At 43.4% G+C, this 17,177-nt stretch overlaps 1 protein-coding gene and 1 long non-coding RNA gene across 2 annotated transcripts in view; both read left to right on the top strand.

Annotated features, from left to right (window-relative positions):
* The window catches only part of RPRD1A (regulation of nuclear pre-mRNA domain containing 1A), a 46,973-nt gene extending 36,892 nt beyond the window's left edge, over window positions 1-10,081 (top strand). The window contains exon 7 of the mRNA XM_079949960.1: window positions 3,602-10,081. Within this exon, the coding sequence (XP_079806086.1) occupies window positions 3,602-3,751 (150 nt within the window). The 3' untranslated portion in view covers window positions 3,752-10,081. The remainder of the gene's footprint in view (window positions 1-3,601) is intronic.
* Window positions 10,082-13,926: 3,845 nt separating this feature from the next.
* On the top strand, window positions 13,927-16,605 carry LOC307201187. Its single transcript, XR_013832628.1, has 3 exons — window positions 13,927-14,202; window positions 14,896-15,105; window positions 16,524-16,605. It is a non-coding gene; the product is annotated as an uncharacterized lncRNA (long non-coding RNA).
* The last annotated feature ends 572 nt before the right edge of the window (window positions 16,606-17,177 follow it).

Raw genomic sequence — 17,177 nt, 5'->3', positions numbered from 1 at the left:
CATCTCCTGGCAAATATTTATTTATTTATTTATTTAAAATAATATTTATTAAAGATTTTCAAATATAACAAAAAAAGAAAAACATCCAAATTTAAAACCTTATTTTCATTGGCTTCTTTCCAGGACTTCCCCTCCCCTCCCCCTCTTGTATTCCAGTTCTTTCAAATAGATTCAACAAATTCTTACCCCAAATTTTAAAATTATTATCATTGGCCCAATTTAAAAAATATTTTCCCATCCCCTAAAATCGACCTGTTCCCTTCCGCGAGTTCCCCTCTTTAATATGCAATACAGAATTAGGATAAACAGAAAAATAGAAAAAAGAATAAAATGTAATTTAACACCCTTTGGATTCCAAATTTCCCTCCCCCCCCTTCCCGGTTGCGTTCCCAATGTCCGTCACTGTCTACTGTCATCCTGGAGCTCCCACATCTAAACCACAGTCCTTCACCAATCCGCTTTGCCGTCTTTTTATTAGTCTTTGCCGTCTTTTGGTCATCTTTGATTTCACATGTCCGATCTTGGAAGGAGTCTATCTTCCAACTTTATCCAGTTCTTGTTATTCTTGTTGTTCTTATTGTTCTCTCTCCTCCTCTTTTTTTTTTTCCCCTGCTCTCCTGCAGAAATGTTCTAATTCCAAAAAGTTTCTAATTCCTCTGCAGAGGCTTTGTTATTCAGGAACAAAACATTACGTCAAGTCCCTTCCATTCTTCAATAGATAAATCTATTGTCTCCTTTAGTGTGTAGACCTCTGTAGACAAAATAGTGTTCCATTTCTGCAGTTTCCCAGGCGATAAAAAGTCCTAGTCAAATTCAATGCCAACAATACTTGTAGTGTCCCACAGCTCCTCTAGAGGGATTATAATAACTCAGTTTCCTTCCCGATCAGACCCAACAGTCAAAGTAACTTATTATTCCTTGTTTTAAACAATTTATATCCAGTTTGTAACAAATGTGACCAGCAAAGTCCTCGTAACAAAGTTCTCTTTTTGTTCTTCCGCTTTGACAGCTCCTTTGACAGCTGTCAAAACCTCTATTTCTCCTCTCCCGGCGCTCTTACGGATCGCTCCCGGGGTTTCCGGGGGGGGGGTTGCATTTTAGTTCACATTCCACTTTTCTCTTCCAGCCCAGTCTTATAATTTTCCATCGCGAAGTTAATAACTTTATCAAAAAAAAAAGGTTGCGCTCGATCTTAGTTGTCAAATCCTTTGTTTTAGCTCCTCTACAACAGGGGGGAGGCTGACTTCCTTTTTGCACCTCCCCCGCTCGCTCCGAATTTAAAAAGAATTTCCCCCCTTTTTTAATCCAAGTTCCAATTACTCACGGGTTATTCTTTTAAAGTCCAAATTTTCAATGGAAGAAGTCAGCGCTCTCCGTCGAATGGCATGCGGCTTCGCTCGGCAGGGGAAGCGGAGGACTCACAGCACCACCACCCCCCTGTCACCCGCTCCGCAGCCTTTAAAAAGGCTCCTTCGCGGGTCGGGGGGGGCGCAAACGGTGCCCGCCGAGTCACCATGCCCATGGGTTTCAGCGCCCATGGTTTTTAAGGGTCCTCGCGTCGCCGGCGCGGTAGAACCCAGCCCCTGCTGAGCAGACTCCCTCCGGAGCTCGGAGGGAGTCCGCCATTCGGCGATGGCACCAACCCGGAAGTCCATCTCCTGGCAAATAGAAGGGGAAGAAATGGAGGCAGTGAGAGATTTTACTTTCTCGGGCTCCGTGATCACAGCAGATGGTGACCGCAGCCACGAAATTAAAAGACGCCTGCTTCTTGGGAGAAAAGCAATGACAAACCTAGACAGCATCTTAAAAAGTAGAGACATCACCTTGCCAACAAAGTTCCGTATAGTAAAAGCTATGGTTTTCCATGTAGTGATGTATGGAAGTGAAAGCTGGACCATCAAGAAGGCTGATTGCCGAAGAAGTGATGCTTTTGAATTATGGTGCTGGAGGAGACTCTTGAGAGTCCCATGGACTGCAAGAAGATCAAACCTCTCCATTCTGAAGGAAATCAGCCCTGAGTGCTCACTGGAAGGACAGATCGTGAAGCTGAGGCTCCAATACTTTGGCCCACCTCATGAGAAGAGAAGACTCCCTGGAAAAGACCCTGATGTTGGGAAAGATGGAGGGCACAAGGAGAAGGGGACGACAGAGGACGAGATGGCTGGACAGTGTTCTCGAAGCTACAAACATGAGTCTGACCGAACTGTGGGAGGCAGTGGAAGACAGGAGTGCCTGACGTGCTCTGGTCCATGGGGTCACGAAGAGTCGGACACGACTAAACGACTAAACAACAACAAGGGTCAAGAACTCCCTTTAAGAAATGACTCTGTATTCCAAGTGGGCTCTCCATGCCCTCACCACCGCAAAAAGACTGATACTGATGGATTGGAAAAATAAAAATGCGGCTCCCTTCTACGATTGGATTGAAGACTTATACAAACTCACAACATATGAACAATTTGCATGTAAACGCAGACTTGCCATTGAAAAATTCAATGAAATTTAGAATCCATTCTGACAAATACTGTAATAGGTCACAATCTGGTGAAGTACAATAACAACCTTGTAAAGTATACAGTTTTGGGTTTTCCCCTTCACCGCTTTATTTTCCCTTCTACACGGGTTGTGTTTCTCTTTTTCTTTCTCTTTTATTTACGTCTCACAATGTTTAGTGCACATATAATTATGTACTTTTTGAACTTTCAATTAAATAAAAAGAGAGGACTGTATTCGACTTAGTCTAGTTGTATTTTTTTGTAGCATCTTTTGTTTTTTTGTTTTTTAGATTAGGCTTTTATATCTTATAGTATTATGAAAAACTTTTTTTAAATTCTTATATTTCATCCCTCCCCCCAAAAAGAAATAGACAGCTTCACCTATCCCTACTTCTCAAAGAGTTGGTGTGTATTTTAACCCAATTTCTAAGCTTTTACAAAGCATTTTTATATGCAGATCATTTTTTTAAATTATTAAAAGCCACATAGAGGCAACACTCCACCTTTTTACAGGTCCTGTTGTTTGTCGTTCGCTTTCTTGATGAGCAAAATGTCAGAAAGTGGTATTTTGCTCTCACTTGTGCTATGCAGTTTCACTTGCTTAATTTCTGCATGCTAAAGACACAAGTATAGGGCTAGCAAAGAAACCCATTGCCTCCGTAATTGCTGACTTTTCATATAATGCAGTGGTGGCCAAACTTGGCCCTCCAGCTGTTTTGGGACTACAATTCTCATCATCCCTGACCACTGGTCCTGTTAGCTAGGGATGATGGGAGTTGTAGTCCCAAAACAGCTGGGGGGCCAAGTTTGGCCACCACTGATATAATGCAAGACCAGTCTAGAAAATCATTGTGAGAGCATAAAAATCCACCCTATCCTGGAAAAAATGTTGCTTTTTTGCATGAGGAAAAGACAGTCTGTACTTGAGGACAGAACGTGAACAACTAAGAGAAGCCCTGCAAGGTTTGACAGGCAGCCTATATGAGTCTGCACACTGGCCGTGAAGTAGTTAAGAGGGGAAAATTGCGTTTTGAGAACTGTTTGAGAACAAGTAGTGAATGGGATAAGTGTGGAAGGGAGTCTCTAAAGTTCTTCTTGTCTTTCAGGAATACAAGCGCAAGTTAGCCAGAGTCTCTCAGGTACGGAAAGAACTCAAGTCACGGATCCAGACCCTTCCTGACCTTTCACGACTCCCCAATGTCACAGGAAGTCAGGTGCATCTTCCATTTGCAGGAGATGTCTATAATGATGATTGACATTCAGATGTTCCCCTGGAATGAGGAATTGGGCAGATGGATTGATATTATTTTTGTATATTTGTTGAGAGTAGCACTTCAGTGTTTTAATTTATAAGAAATGTCAAATGTTGCTTTGTTTACTATGTTACTGAAACTGTGGTGAAGCAGGTACTATCTAAGAGGCAGAATCTCTGTGTTATTATGTTTAAAAGAAAGAGTGATTATTACAATTTAACTTTTGTACTCACTTTGATTAGATCCAGGAGAACATTGTTTCTATTTTGCTTTTTCTTATGTGATCTTTATTGGATATAGGTCTAATAATTTAAACTAATCATATAAGACTCTGCACATAGTAAGTGAAGAAATGCAAAAATAGGTCTTTTGACTCCTGCAATTTGGGTTGAAATGTGACAGTAGTTTTTTTTCTTCTCCAAAAAAGTCATTGTCTTAATGTCCTTTTAAAAACTTTTGAATACAAATTATATTAAAAACAGATGTTGAATGACCAAAAATGACCGTAGTTAAGTGAATTAGAATGCTAAATGATTTAGAATTTTAATAGTAATCACTCCTCCTCTCTGAAGGTTGATTTTTTTTATATAGTCAGCAACCATATGTTTGCATTGTAATCGTTTTCTACATAAATCCAAATAGAAAAACCTCATCTTAGAGGACAAACAGGTCAGTGAGTGTAATCCTCATCTGGAAGGAATTGGAATGGTTAAAAATGTTTAGAAGTTCAATCCTATAGCTGTCTACTCAGAAGTAAATCCCACTGTATTCAGTGGCTTAATCTAGATTTAAGTGTGCAAATGATTGCAGCACAAGAACATAATTCTGTAGTGTGCTTTATTCATTAGCTGGAGCTCTGAGCATCTTTTCTCTAATGGGGAACTCATCTAATGAAGTCAGCTTGGAAGGTTACTGCCATGTTAATTGCAGAAAAGCTCCAACAAATCACTCCCAAGCCTGGAGTGTTAACATGGGGAAAGTTTATTCCTGACTACTCAGGGTGAGGAAGTTCACACTGATACATGGCCACTGCCTTTCAGCATATTTACCTATTTGCTTGCACATACAGCTCTCCATTTTGTCTATGGGCAGTGGAGTCTAAAGATGGGGTGGTTCTTACCATCTGGGGCCAGTGTGCACATTTGCTGCAGATGCTAGTCACAAAATTGCAGTGCATGGTTTAGGAAATTGGTTGTGGGCATGCCCCCCATCAGCAGGAAAAAGACATCTACTATTTGTTTCATTCTTGTTCAATGATGCTCTCAAAAATTACTTTAATACATTAAGGTAAAGGGACCCCTGACCATTAGGTCCAGTCATGACCGACTCTGGGGTTGCGGTGCTCATCTCGCTTTACTGGCCGAGGGAGCCCGGTGTACAGCTTCCGGGTCATGTGGCCAGCAGGACTAAGCTGCTTCTGGCAAACCAGAGCAGTGCATGGAAACGCCGTTTACCTTCCCGCTGGAGCGGTACCTATTTATCTACTTGCACTTTGACATGCTTTCGAACTGCTAGGTTGGCAGGAACAGGGACCGAGCAACGGGAGCTCACCCCATCGCGGGGATTCGAACGGCTGACCTTCTGATCAGCAAGTCCTAGGCTCTGTGGTTTAACCCACACCACCACCCGCGTCCCTATTTGACCCGCCTTACACCACCAAATTAGGTCAAAGTTGCAAAACTTAAAGCCCCAAATTGGACATTATGTATATTTGGCAATTTATTTTACACATTTAATGTACTTTTCCACTGTCACTTATTTGTTACCAGCGGTCAGCATGGCTGATCATATTCTAGGGTCATTGGCAATCTGAAAAGGCTACCTCATTTATTCACCCTGGGTGGTGAATTCATCCCACCCCTCAAAGACATAGATTTTATGTTGCAATGTCAGATACAGAAGTGATTAGCAGGTATGAGCACTCCTTTCTATGACTATATTACGATTTAAATATAGGAAGTGGCCTTAAGTGACACCGCCCTGCTACCTGGCAAACATAACTCTTAATCGTCACCTCTAAAATTAGAACAGTGAAGTTATTCACATTTCCATCACTGAAAAAATGTTGAATGCTAGTGGCAGATAAAACAAATTATTTCACAGGAAAAATGCTATTTTGAATATAGCTACTTAAATATGTGAAAATATAATACCTCTTTTTGGGAAACTCAAAACAGTTTAATGCAGCTTGCTGCTGCTGCTTCTGTCTTATTGTAGCAGTTTTGGATTATACTTAAAAAGCATTTCATTGTCAGTTTTGAATGCTAAACTGAGGTGCATCCACTTCTGTTACCTATATCATGTGCTGTTTGCAAAGTTTGATCCAGCAGAGGTAAGCACATCTAAGATTGATTAATTTGAACGGAAAATGAATTATATGCTTAAATTTCAGGCAGAGAAATTAGTGGGGAATAAAATTGCTCAACTTTTGCATCTTGCTGTAATATTTATGGAAGATAACTGCAAACTATAAGGGAAAAAAACACTTTGCTTGTATTTTGAACAGCTTGTGCCTGATAGTTTGAAGTTTTATTGTATTATCATAGTCCTAAAATACTGACAGACACATGTCAGAATGCAGCAAGATGAAAGGTGGTTGGTAATCTCAGTTTATGTTTCCCATTTAAAAAATGAGGGGAAGGAGAGGGATTTCATGGAGTTGAAAATTCTCTATGCTGTTAGGACTTTTCATGGTTCAGACACACTGTAATATTTCTGCTTTTTCTAATCCATTCCATTCCAGACATCAGGAGGTTATAATATCCACATTTAACAAAGCATATAATTATAATTTCTTTTTCTCCAAAGGACACAGGAAAATTCCACTCATACCATGCAGAATTGCATAAGTTTAAAATATAAACCTCAATTTGTTTTGCATCTGCTTTTTTGCATGCAATGTTTAGCCACAGATTAGTGTTACGTATATGAGCCTTTGGCTAATGCACTCCCACCCCTTAATTGGAATAAGCCAATTTGTGACTAGTAATGATGCCTGCTGGTTTCACTAAACCATAGCAAACTGCAGTGCTGTTTTTCTAGAACTTCTGCCTTGTTCTTTTAGAATGGCAATAGTGTCCATCTGAGAGGTGCTGGAGCTGAGCTCCTGTGAGCTCCGGTTGAAGAAAAGCCCTGGTAGACAGTAAACCACAGTTCCATGTTTGAACATAACAAAAAGATACATTTGAAAATGGAAGTGAAAGCTACCAATTTTCCGTTCCCTCCATGAGCATTGCTTTGATGAGGAGGGGAGAGCAATGAGTCTGAGGCTTTTGCACTTAATTCTAACATACAGTGGTACCTCTGGTTACGTACTTAATTCGTTCCGGAGGTCCGTACTTAATCTGAAACTGTTCTTAACCTGAAGCACCACTTTAGCTAATGGGGCCTCCTGCTGCCGTGCCACCGGAGCACGATTTCTGTTCTCATCCTGAAGCAAAGTTCTTAACCTGAAGCACTATTTCTGGGTTAGCGGAGTCTGTAAACTGAAGCATATGTAACCTGAAGTGTATGTAACCTGAGGTACCACTGTATTACAACTTCACACACCTCACTATTTTCCTTTGTGTGTTGTGGGGAACTCATTTATAAATAAGCACTGGCTGAAACAAATTTTCCCACCTATTTGGAAGTCAGTAATTACAAATGGAACCCTGCAACTAAATGCTACCATGCTGAAAGTTCAGGCTTTCAGCTACTCCATTCCACCTTATTCCATCCACCAGCCCCAATCCCCTCCTACTGCCTTCAACAGTCAGTACAGAGGATGGTAAGTCCTTTCCCCACCCCATTATTTAAGGGATTTTTGAGATAGAGTGGACCCACTTGTGCCTGGTCCCACCTACACTGAATTCTTTCATTTTCATTGATCTCTCTGCGGAGCGCTCTCTTCCACCCCTGGGCACATTTAAATGACGTGTCCAGACAACAGCACACCATTTATCTACGTTTCTCTGTCTTCCATTAAAAACTTCCCTGAACTAAGCCTTCAGATGGTTTGTAAAAGTCAAATAGTAGTTAGTATCTGTTTGACATTTGATGGAAAGGTGTTCCACAGGGTGGGCGCCACTACCAAGAAGGCCCTCTACCTGGGTCCCTGTAGCTTCACATCTCGCAATGAGGAAACCACCAGAAGGCCTTCGGAAGTGGACCTCAGTGTCCGGGCTGAACAATGGGGGTGGAGACGCTCTTTCAGGTATATAGGCCAAGGCCGTTTAGGGTTTTAAAGGTCAGCACCAACACTTTGAATTGTGCTTGGAAACTTATTGGGAGCTAGTATAGATTCTTTAGGACTGGTGTTATATGGTCCTGGCGACTGCCATCAGTCACCAGTCTAGCTGCTGTATTCTTGATTAGTTGTAGTTTCCAAGTCACCTTCAAAGGTAGCCCCACATACAGCGCATTGCAGGAGTCCAAGCGGGAGATAACCAGAGCATGTACTACCCTGGTGAGACAATGCACAAGCAGGTAGGGTTTCAGCCTGCGTACCAGGTGGAGCTGGTAGACAATCGTTCTGGATGCAGAACTAATCTGTGGACAGCTGTGATGCAGAACTAATCTGTGGACAGCCTCCGTGGACAGCTGTGATTCCAAAATGACCCCCAAGCTGCGCCCCTGGTCCTTTAGGGCAGGCATGGCTAAACTTGGCCCTCCAGCTGTTTTGGGACTACAACTCCCATCATCCCTAGATAACAGGACCAGTGGTCAGGGATGATGGGAACTGTAGTACCAAAACAGCTGGAGGGCCAAGTTTGGCCGTGCCTGCTTTAGGGGCACAGTTACCCCATTCAGGACCCACACCTTCCTGCCCCCTGTCTCTCAGAAACAATACTTCTAACTTGATGGAACCATTCCATTCTATTCCTTCCGTCTCTTTGCCAGGGTTTTATTTTATCCTTTCTCAATATTCTGTGTCATGGTTATTACAGGACTGTTTGCAGAGTCTCTGTCCTCCCCCAAGTTTCTTTTCCTGCAATTCCCACTTGTGTGTACCTCAGGATTACTGTGAGTCTGCTGGAACTTCTCTCCTGTTGCATTGGTGGTAAGCACAAGAAGACACTCAATGTTTCTTCTTCATGTATAGGTGCTTATATGGTGCTTCCTCAGTTTTATATTTGAAAACTTAATACTTGTTCTAACGCATGTAACATGGTTGCATTAGTTTGTGTTTAGGCCTCTTGGTTCCTAAAATTAGGATCACAAGTTACTCCTACAAAGTTGAATCCACCCTTCTATTTGGAGCAAACCTGCTTTAAACAAGGACTAAGGCTTTCATGTAGGGACGCAGGTGGCGCTGTGGGTTAAAGCCTCAGCGCCTAGGGCTTGCCGATCGAAAGGTCGGCGGTTCGAATCCCTGCGGCGGGGTGCGCTCCCGCTGCTCGGTCCCAGCGCCTGCCAACCTAGCAGTTCGAAAGCACCTCCGGGTGCAAGTAGATAAATAGGGACCGCTTACCAGCGGGAAGGTAAACGGCGTTTCCGTGTGCGGCTCTGGCTCGCCAGATGCAGCTTTGTCACGCTGGCCACGTGACCCGGAAGTGTCTCCGGACAGCGCTGGCCCCTGGCCTCTTAAGTGAGATGGGCGCACAACCCCAGAGTCTGTCAAGACTGGCCCGTACGGGCAGGGGTACCTTTACCTTTACCTTTAAGGCTTTCATCCTTCAGTCACTGATTCCCAGTGGAGAATAAATTACACACATGCTGAAGACCATATTTTACAGTTGGTGACTGACAAGTGTAGTTCATGACACTGGCCCACTATACCACTCAATTGAGTCAATCCAAATATGTGTAATAGTAATCCATTACCAATTATCTGAGCTGTTTAAACCATCACAATAAGTCTGTCTTGGCTATCTTACTAGTTGCAAGTCTAGATCTTTGGACGAGATCTAAAGAGCTGTTTAAACTCTTGCAGTGGATTTGCAGTAGCCCAGTTAGTTTGATTTCCCCACTTTTGAGTAGCTGATCCCTATGCCGTACGAATAAATCTGCTTCCAAGACTTCCCTCAGTTTCAAAAACAGTTTGCTGTGTGGTGGTGGAAGGGGAGTTAGTGCTCTGCAAGAAAGAAAAGTTTAAAGGTATTTTTGGCTCACCGAACTGGTTTCACAGTTCTTTGAACCCTAGCCTGTCTTCATCTTTTGTTCATTACGAACATTATAGTGGACATGTGTTTATGTGAATATTACGAACTATTAGCACTTTTAACTTGTGTGCAACAATTCAGCTATTATATGTTAAGCATAATTCGTTATTGAACATTGTTGACTGAATTTGTAAATTCCATCTACTAAGAGCACATGTTTTCATATTGAAAATAAAGATTAAACACGCTATTTGTACTGTTTCATTCTGTGCTACAGTCCATGTGATTTCAAGCCCCACCCCCAACATACACTTAAGAGTTTTAAACCCAGACCCTTAATATATTTTGGGTTACTTATTATACTTTTTAAATAAAGTATACGGTGGGTTAACATTTTCAGAATGGTAGGGAAAAAAATATTATGAAAAGGAGATGGCTTAAAAAGTTTTGCATCTCAAAGAATGCCATGCCTGCCAACTTGAAGGAAATGAATTTGCCAAAATCCTCCCCTGGAAGAAGAGGAGTTGGCCTGCTGGGCAACTTCACCCAATGGGTAGCGGTGGTGACAGGCTATTTAAGCTTGCTCTGCTCCACAATCTTGCTTCTTTATTCGGCCCCCACTCTTTTGCAGTATGTGCCTACAGGCTAGTCACCTGTTTTCCAGAGTCTGAGTAGGATTTTTTGGGGAAACCCTAATTGACTGGGGTTTTCATTTTTTTTTCACCTACTCCATACTGCTGGGTGATGTTTTTTGGAGTGGCGTTCCTTCAGTTTGGCTAATTGGCATGTGGGCCGAACAGGTGAGAAGATGTCAGAAATAATGGAACACTTACCTGAAGCAGTGTTGGGTTGTGGGCATCCCTTAGTCACTGTTGTCAGGCATGGCCTGTGGGTTCAATCTGGGGGTGCCCTTTGACCTGACAGACACAATGGGGCCATGGTAACCTGACAGAAACAATGGGGCCATGGTAACCGGACAGACACATGGTGTGCCTGTTGGACTTTCATACCCAAGGTCCACGCAGCAGAGAGGGGGCATCTTGGGAAACCTTGCTGTGTGTATCCAGAATGCAGCTGTTAACCTGCTCAGGTGATGGGGGTAGAAATTACCTTCATCCACTAATGAACACTTGCCTGGACCTAAGTTGATTTGGTTACATTGGTTGAATCCAACTACCGTATTTTTTGCTCTATAAGACTCACTTTTTCCCTCCTAAAAAGTAAGGGGAAATGTGTGTGCATCTTATGGAGCAAATGCAGGCTGCGCAGCTAACCCAGAAGCCAGAACAGCAAGAGGGTTCGCTGCGCAGCGATTCCTCTTGTTGTTCTGGCTTCTGAGATTCAGAATATTTTTTTTCTTGTTTTCCTCCTCCAAAAACTAGGTGCGTCTTATAGAGCGAAGGTGCGCCTTATGTTCTGGTGCGTCTTATAGAGCGAAAAATGTCATAGTTGATTGGTTTTGCAGATCCTCAAGTTGTAATATTTAAGAAATATAACCTATTTGTCCACATTTGGTTGTCCTGACCGCCTTCCTGGTGTGCTGGCAAATGCCCTGTTTCGTACATTTAGTCAGGAGAGAGGCGCTGAAATAAAAAGCAGAGGAGTCGCAGACTCTCCATGGCTTTCACCAAAAGCCACATGTTTACAAGTGAGCAATTATGTGAGTATTTGGTTTGCATCTATTTACCCACCAGTGTTCTTTTCCTTTGTTTGATATTTTTTGGGACAGACTATTGATAAGGTAAAGGTAAAGGGACCCCTGGGCGTTAAGTCCAGTTGTGGATGACTCTGGGGTTGCGGCGCTCATCTCGCTTTATTGGCCGAGGCAGCCGGTGTACAGCTTCTGGGTCATGTGGCCAGCATGACTAAGCCACTTCTGGCAAACCAGAGCAGCGCACGGAAACGCCGTTTACTTTCCCACCAGAGCGATACCTATTTATCTACTTTCACTTTGACGTGCTTTTGAACTGCTAGGTTGGCAGGAGCAGGGACTGAGGAACGGGAGCTCACCCCATTGCAGGGATTCGAACCACCGACCTGATCAGCAAGCCCTAGGCTCTGTGGTTTAACTCACAGTGCCACCCGCATCTCTTTCAGACTATTGATACTGTCCTTTAATTAGACACACTTATGGTACACCAATTCTTTAATGATAGTCAAAGTGACAAGAAGTGGTTTTTGTGTGTGTGTGTGTGTAGCTTCAGGGCTAAGCAACCTTTTCAAATGAGTGTAGTTGAAGTTGGCACTTGGAGGTGGAAATCAGTGTTAATACTTCAGATGCGGAAGTTCTGAGATGGAAGATTGCATACAAGAGGAACTATGATTATAGATAAATGCTGTGAAATTTATAAGCCATATTAAGTGCTGAAACAATCCAGATAAAAAGCACCTTGCATATTTTAAAGAAAACACATCTCTCTATGCACATACTATCATGTCTGAAGACTTTTTTGTTCCCAACAGGATTTTGGGAACTGGCTGATTTAATGAAAGGGCTGAGTCCGGTGCTGTTTTTATTGTACAGTGGTGCCCCGCAAGACGAACGCCTCGCAAGACGGAAAACCCGCTAGACGAAAGGGTTTTCCGTTTTGGAGGCGCTTTGCAAAACGAATTTCCCTATGGGCTTGCTTCACAAGACGAAAATGTCTTGCGAGTTTCTGCGGGGTTTTTTCCCCCTTTTCCTAAGCCCTAAGCCGCTTATCAGCTGATCCGCTAAAAGCCGCTATACCGCTAATAGCACTAATCCGCTAAGCTGTCAATGGGCTTGCTTCACAAGACGAAAAAACCACTATACGAAGAGCCTCACGGAACGGATTAATTTCGTCTTGCGAGGCACCACTGTAATTATTTGTATGGTTTTAATGTAGATAGATATAAAATTCTATCCATGTTAAATTGTCGTTGTCTCGCCCCACCCCCACCCCCAATGTTTTAACTGTTCTTATTTTTAGCTGTAAGCCGTCTTGAGTTCCTGCCAGGGAAAAAGGTGGGGTATAAATAAACCACATAGTATTATTATTATTGAAATAAATAAAAAAAAATCCAGTAGCACCTTCTAGACCAGGTATGTCCAAAGTCTGTTTCGGGGGCTTAATGTGACCTACCGGTTGGTTTAATCCGGCCCCTGTGGCAGTTTATTTCCTGGGGTAAATTCCTAAAATCCAATAAAAAGCTCAACAACTTTGGTCGGCCCTCACTTCATCAAATCTGGCCCTCTTTGAAAAAAGTTTCGACACCCCTGTTACAAACCAACTAAATTTGTTCTGGCATAAGCAAAAGTGGGCATGCACACGAAAGATTATACCAGAACAAACTTAGTTGGTCTATAAGGTGCTACTGGGCAATTTTTAGTTTTTTTAAAAAAATTATTTCAACTGCGTCAGACCAACATGGCTAAGGTAAAGGTAAAGGTACCCCTGCCCGTACGGGCCAGTCTTGACAGACTCTGGGGTTGTGCGCCCATCTCACTCAAGAGGCCAGGGGCCAGCGCTGTCCGGAGACACTTCCGGGTCACGTGGCCAGCGTGACAAAGCTGCATCTGGCGAGCCAGAGCCGCACACGGAAACGCCATTTACCTTCCCGCTGGTAAGCGGTCCCTATTTATCTACTTGCACCCGGAGGTGCTTTCGAACTGCTAGGTTGGCAGGCGCTGGGACCGAGCAGCGGGAGCGCACCCCGCCACAGGGATTCGAACCGCCGACCTTTCGATCGGCAAGTCCTAGGTGCTGAGGCTTTTACCCACAGCGCCACCTGCGTTGAAAATATTTTAATAATATTTTTATTATTATTATTTTATTAATATTATTATTATTATTATTAAAAGCCATACCAGTAAGTAGCCTGGCTGCATTATTCTGGACTTGCTGAAGTTTCCAAACCCTTTTCAAAGGCAGCCCCACACAGAGCACATTGCTATTTGCAAGATTTCAGCTCTGTTCAGTCATATGTGGGTGGCGGCGTTTAAACTAAGTTTAAAAATCTTACAAGAATGACTTTGTCTCTAACCCAATAAAAGCTCGCTGCAAATGTGTAACCTCACAGCAATGTACTAAAAAAAATTTGCCATACCTTTCCCTACATAGACAATGTGCCGGAAAATCAAATGCACATGTGATGCCACTATGGAAGATACACCTAGAGGAGGCCAGGATTTCATGCATCGTCCCAGGCAACTGTTGCCAAGGAGACAGGAATGTTGTGCAGGGAGGCGGGTAGCAGCTAACCTGTAGGGAGGCGGGGCAGTTGGGCAGGAGAAGAAGAGAGACGAGGTGTCCAACAGGAAGAGAAATAAGTGTTGCTAAGATCCTATGGAGAGTATTCACTGAGAAGAATCTGTGATCAGATGTTGGAATCTGACATTGGTCCAACTAGGTAGTGTTAGATCTGGGAATTAGGGATGGGGGGGGGTGACTTTAGAAGGCAATGTGTCTTCTTCTGTTACTATTATTATACCTCACCTTTTCCCTTGACAGGGACTCAAGGTGGCCTATAGAAAAAAATAACAACAGCTGAAATCACAAGGAAACAGCAATTAAAAAACCATTAAAAATTGATAGGATTAAAACTACACACACATAAACACACACACACACACATCTAGTAAAGGTAAAGGTAAAGGGACCCCTGACCATTAGGTCCAGTCGTGGCCGACTCTGGGGTTGCGGCGCTCATCTTGCTTTATTGGCCGAGGGAGTCGGTGTACAGCTTCCAGGTCATGTGGCCAGCATGACTAAGCCGCTTCTGGCGAACCAGAGCAGCGCATGGAAACGCCGTTTACCTTCCTGCCAGAGCGGTACCTATTTATCTACTTGCACTTTGATGTGCTTTCGAACTGCTAGGCTGGCAGGAGCAGGGAGCTCACCCCGTTGCGGGGATTCGAACCACCGACCTTCTGATCAGCAAGCCCAAGAGGCTCAGTGGTTTAACCCACAGCACCACTGCAAAACCATGCATACAAGAAAAACAGCCCAGCGCACAGTGAAGCACACGACTAGATTTCTGTTCTTCCTGCTTTGTTCCCCACCACTCTGTTTTCTGCTTCTATGTCTGTGTTACGTACGTCAGAGCAACAGGCAGCAAAGAATGGTGTGCCAAGCCCGATTAGAAGCAGAGGAAATGCTCTCAAACATGTGCCGCTTCACATTTTAATCTCACTTGAACCTTAGCACCTTCGTGACTACAGGAATAAAATAAGAGCTTGCTTCTTCTGCCCTGATACTAAATGCATCGACCTGCAAATAGAAGAAGAATGAGGAGTATATTTTCAAAATGAAGGTAACAGCCATGCAGACATGCCAAGCTATTCAGTCAAAACCTCAAACTTGTGACACTTGTGGCACTAAGCGTACACCTTTCTGATCCTCTCCTACAGGTGAACAGAACATGGATTTCATATCGAGGGTTTGAACAGCTTACAGTTCACCTTCATTCCCTTGTGTGCATTTTCTACTAGTCTTTGTGCCTTTAAGCTTAACGATCGTAAGTGTTGGGTGAAATATACAAAACAATTCACATTTCACTACGTCTGTTTTGACATTAGTCTTCTTAAGTGTATTTTAAGTAGCTGTAAACATCATGAATGCTGGAGGTGGGGGCGATGCCAAGGATCATTTGACTGGGCGCATTTGGGAAGAAGGACGAGATAAAAAATTAATAATAATAATTTGGATGGATGTGAACTGTAGGGAAGATACAGGAAAAAAGAGAGGAAAAAGTTTTCCTTATATGCACCTGCCAAATCCACACCCAGAATATATCACACTTTCTGATTGGTCAAAGCACTTCAGTTTAGTAAATTTTTTAATTATTATTTTTAAAAGTCTTATTTCTTGTTTCATTTTTTCCTCAAAATCAGTGGGATTAGGTGTAACTTGAATCCATTGGTTTGAGTCCTACCCCCTGGAGCGGGGGGGAAACAAGCTTGCTCTCTCTTCCATGTGACAGCCCTTCAGATACAGTGGTGCCTCGCAAGACGAAAAGAATCCGTTCCGCGATTCTCTTCGTCTAGCGGTTTTTCGTCTTGCGAAGCAAGCCCATTGACGGATTAGCGCTATTAGCGGTTTAGCGGCTTTTAGCGGATAAGCGGATAAGCGGATAAGCGGCTTAGAAAAAGGGGGGGAAAGGGGGGAAAAACCCACAGGAACTCGCAAGACATTTTCGTCTTGCGAAGCAAGCCCATAGGAAATTCGTTTTGCGAAGCACCTCCAAAATGGAAAACTCTTTCGTCTAGCAAGTTTTCCGTCATGCGAGGCAATCGTCTTGTGGGGCACCACTGTATTTGAAGGTGGCTATAATATCTTCTCTTTTCCAGGCTAAACATAACCAACTCCTTCAACCATTCCTCATAAGGCTTGGTTTCCAGACCCTTGATCTTCTTGCTCACCCTCCTCTGCACACATCCCAGCTTGTCAATAACCTTCTTAAACTCTGGTGCCCAGAACTGGACACGGGAATCCAGGTGTGGTCTGATCAAGGCAAAATAGAGTTACTCCCCTTGATCTGGACACTAGACTTCTGCTGATGCAGCTTATAATAGCATTGCATTTTTGGCTTAGATCTGTTTCATCATCTGCCAATGTGGAAATACGTGTATTATGGGACTTCTTTATGTAGCACGCAACAGATGTTTATATCTCAGCAATTAACATATTTACTAATCCTTATTTACCTTCCTTGCATGTTCCCTTTCAAAGTTAATGTGTTTCGAGAGGGGTAGCCCTATTTGCAAAAACTGCAAAGAACATTGAGACACCTTAAAGACAAAGGCTAGTGAAGCTAGGGACACGGGTGGCGCTGTGGGTTAAACCACAGAGCCTAGGGCTTGCCGATCAGAAGGTCGGTGGTTCCAATCCCCATGACGGAGTGAGCTCCCGTTGCTCGGTCCCAGCTCCTGCCACCCTGGCAGTTCAAAAGCACATCAAAGTGCAAGTAGATATATAGGTACCGCTCCAGCGGGAAGGTAAACGGCGTTTCTGCGAGCTGCTCTGGTTCGCCAGAAGTGGCTTAGTCATGCTGGCCACATGACCTGGAAGGTGTACGCCAGCTCCCTCAGCCATTAAAGCGAGATGAGCACCGCAACCCCAGAGTCAGTCATGACTGGACCTAATGGTCAGGGATCCTTTTACCCTTTACCTTAGTGAAGTTCACCACAAAGCCATCTATGCCTGCAAACCTAACCATGCCTACTCAGAAGTTACCTTCATTGGATTCAGTAGAACTTGCCTCCTGGTAAGTGGGGTTAGGATTGCAGCAGCTCTCACTAATTTGACTTCACAATTCAGTATAACTGATATCCCCAACCTTCGGCCCTCCAGATGTTTTGGACTACAATTCCCATCATCCCATCA

The sequence above is a fragment of the Podarcis cretensis genome (assembly GCF_951804945.1).
Source record: "Podarcis cretensis genome assembly, chromosome: 13".
NCBI classification, from domain to species: Eukaryota; Metazoa; Chordata; class Lepidosauria; order Squamata; family Lacertidae; genus Podarcis; species Podarcis cretensis.
This window is presented reverse-complemented; position numbering and strand designations above follow the sequence as displayed.